The sequence below is a fragment of the Octopus bimaculoides genome, chromosome 26 (genome assembly GCF_001194135.2).
Source record: "Octopus bimaculoides isolate UCB-OBI-ISO-001 chromosome 26, ASM119413v2, whole genome shotgun sequence".
NCBI lineage: Eukaryota > Metazoa > Mollusca > Cephalopoda > Octopoda > Octopodidae > Octopus > Octopus bimaculoides.
Genome location: NC_069006.1, coordinates 26,299,827 through 26,302,530, shown reverse-complemented (window position 1 = coordinate 26,302,530; position 2,704 = coordinate 26,299,827). Strand labels below are relative to the sequence as shown.

The following is a 2,704-nucleotide window of genomic DNA, read 5'->3' as shown; positions in this document are numbered from 1 at the left end:
TATATATATATATATGGTAGACTATTGCTATGGTGGTTCTGACATAGGAGCATCCACTTGTTTGATCAGCTGTAGGATCAACTCACTGAATTATCATGCCAAGTGGTTAAGTATTCCATGGACATATGTGTCATTATGTAATTTTCAGCTAGATTTTCTGATGGGATTTGAAAAGGCTAGAACTTTGAATGAATATATATATATATATATGTCCACTCTGCTGAGTGGTTAGTGTTAGGAAGGGCATCCAGCTGTAAAAATCCTGCCAAGACAGCCAGTGGAGCTTGGTATAGTCGTCTGGCTTGCCAGCTCCTCTCAGACCATCCAATCAATACCAGCATGGAAAACAGACCTTAAATGATGGTGTGTGTGTGGTTAGTAAGTTCACTTTCTCAATCAATGGTTTCATGTTCAGTCCTGCTGTGCGACACTGGGCAGTCCCAATGAGAGGATTTGGTAGACAGAAACAGGAGGAAGCCTGTTGCATAATATACATTTATATATATGTGTTTATATCTCCTTGTCCTTGACATCCCAAAACATAGAACTTCCAGAACTCAGTTTGGCTTAGAAGAGCGAATCTTATTGAGAATCTCACATTGCCAGGGATCCCAGCCCTTTGCTATGTCATCTGTCTGGCTCACAGTTCTCAGGTCAGCTTTCACCACGTTGTTCACATGTCTTCGTCTTCTGCGGGTTCCAGCCACATTAAATGAACACCATTTCTTCAAACTACTGTCCTCATCCATTCACATCACTGGTTCATACCTGTGTAGTCTTCTGATACCTTTTGTGTGTGTGTGTGAAATGACATCCGTTCTTGTGAAATATAAGAAAATTTTATTTTTATCTTTTAGATATGGATTGTTCTTTTCAAAGAAACAGAATGGATTTGTTCGTGGAAAACCCAGTATTTTTGGAGATGACAGTGATGTATGTATACTCCATGTGGCGTTATTGTAATGATGGAAGTATATTGAATGTAGTGCTCTTGTAATGGTGACATTTCATTATTTTAGTTCTGTTAGTAGTAGTAGTAGTAGTATAGGGGCATGCGCTGTGACACATAAGCTAATGTATGAGATGTACAATGATCCTGACATCTATTAGATGGTTGAACCATAGCTGGGAAGCTAGGTCAAACCTCACCCCAACAACAACAACAACGATAACCATTCAACCCTTTAGCATTCCGATTACGCTGTCAGATGCTTATTTATTTTACATCGTTTTCATTTCATCGTATTATCTCAAAGCTTCCATATTTTGGTGATGTGATTTTTTTCATTTGTAGAATAACATTGTAGGGTTGGTGTAAGAGGCTGGATCTGGCTTGTTTGAACATAACGCAGGTCGATTATCTGTGTTGGATGTGGCCCTCTTTCATATAAACTTCATTAACAATGTGATTCCTTTCTTTTTGAATTATTTCATTAAATTAAACTGAAACAAAAAGCCAGACTGCACAATTCATTCCATTCAACTTTTATTTTAACATTTTTTTTTTTTTTTGGTTGTTCCAAATATTCTTTCTTTGTTTGACTGCAGTGGTGGCACAAGTGGTGGTGGGGAGCATCTCACATATTCCTTTCACATATACAATCTCTGTGATAATAGAAGAGCAATTATTTTTCGTCTGTTTTATCTAACTGCTGGCTCAGATGGCCTTCCATGTTTGCTAACTACTTAACCACAAAATGAAATACTAGAAGCCCCTCTCCCTCCCCTACATCCAACCTGATACCCTAAGCTGTATATAGAAAACATGATGAAAGACCACACCCAAATTCAGACTAAGTGATTGTCCAAAACAGTTATTCAATCACAGAAAGTGGTTCATCTGTGACACACTTGTTTATTTTATATCATCATCATCATCATTATCACCATAGGCTGACTGTCATCATCATTTTCATTAGATGTAGGCATGGGTGTGTGATAAGATGCTTGCTTCCTAACCTCATGGTTCCAGGTTCAGTCCCACTGTATGGCACCTTAGGCAAGTGTCTTCTAATATAGCCCTGGACCAACCAAAGCCTTGCAAGCAGATTTGGTAGACGGAAACTGAAAGAAGCCTGTTTGTGTGTGTGTGACCCCTTTTGCTGGTCCACACACACAGCACTGGAGCAATGTGAAATAAAAGGGTTTTGCTCAAGAACACAACATGCTGTTTGATCTGGCAATGGTGAGTGCCCTAACCCTAACCATTATTGATACAGTAATAATATCTGTGTCGTTTGTCTCTTCTCTAGGATGAACAAGGAGTATTCAGTACGTCATTACAGAAAGAATCTCGAAAAAACAAACTGAAAAAACAGGTGAGAAATGATTTGTAAATATTTTGCTTTTTAAACCCTAAATGAAATATAACCAGAGAGAGAATAGATGTAGGGATGGGTGTGCCCCCCGTCCCCAATCCCAGCTGGTGTACGTCTTCTATAACAAATGAGTATAGGTGCTGCCCTCTAGTGTTGCTTAAATTTCGATGACGGTCAGCTGCTGGTTGGAGGTCAAGTATTTTGTGGTCTTGAAGAGGAAGGGTTTTTCTTTTAGGGGGGTGCAGGTTTAGCTAATTTATGTATGTCGACCCACTAGGAAAGGTTTTGAGAGATTGTGAAGCCTGGCATTTGGTGTGACTTTGAAGGTTTTGGTGCTGTGTTACTTTAAATGTTGTCCTCTGAATTCTTGAAATTCTTGCCCCCCC

At 39.2% G+C, this 2,704-nt stretch overlaps 1 protein-coding gene and 1 long non-coding RNA gene across 2 annotated transcripts in view; both read left to right on the top strand.

Moving 5' to 3' along the window:
- The window catches only part of LOC128250921 (uncharacterized), a 6,727-nt gene extending 5,390 nt beyond the window's left edge, over positions 1 to 1,337 (top strand). The window contains exon 2 of the long non-coding RNA XR_008266858.1: positions 858 to 1,337. This is a non-coding gene — a long non-coding RNA (uncharacterized LOC128250921). The remainder of the gene's footprint in view (positions 1 to 857) is intronic.
- An 827-nt stretch (positions 1,338 to 2,164) lies between these two features.
- LOC106882127 (nuclear speckle splicing regulatory protein 1) overlaps positions 2,165 to 2,704 on the top strand; it is a 2,656-nt gene continuing 2,116 nt past the window's right edge. The window contains exons 1-2 of the mRNA XM_052976948.1: positions 2,165 to 2,185; positions 2,253 to 2,318. Of these exons, the coding sequence (XP_052832908.1) occupies positions 2,165 to 2,185; positions 2,253 to 2,318 (87 nt within the window). The remainder of the gene's footprint in view (positions 2,186 to 2,252; positions 2,319 to 2,704) is intronic.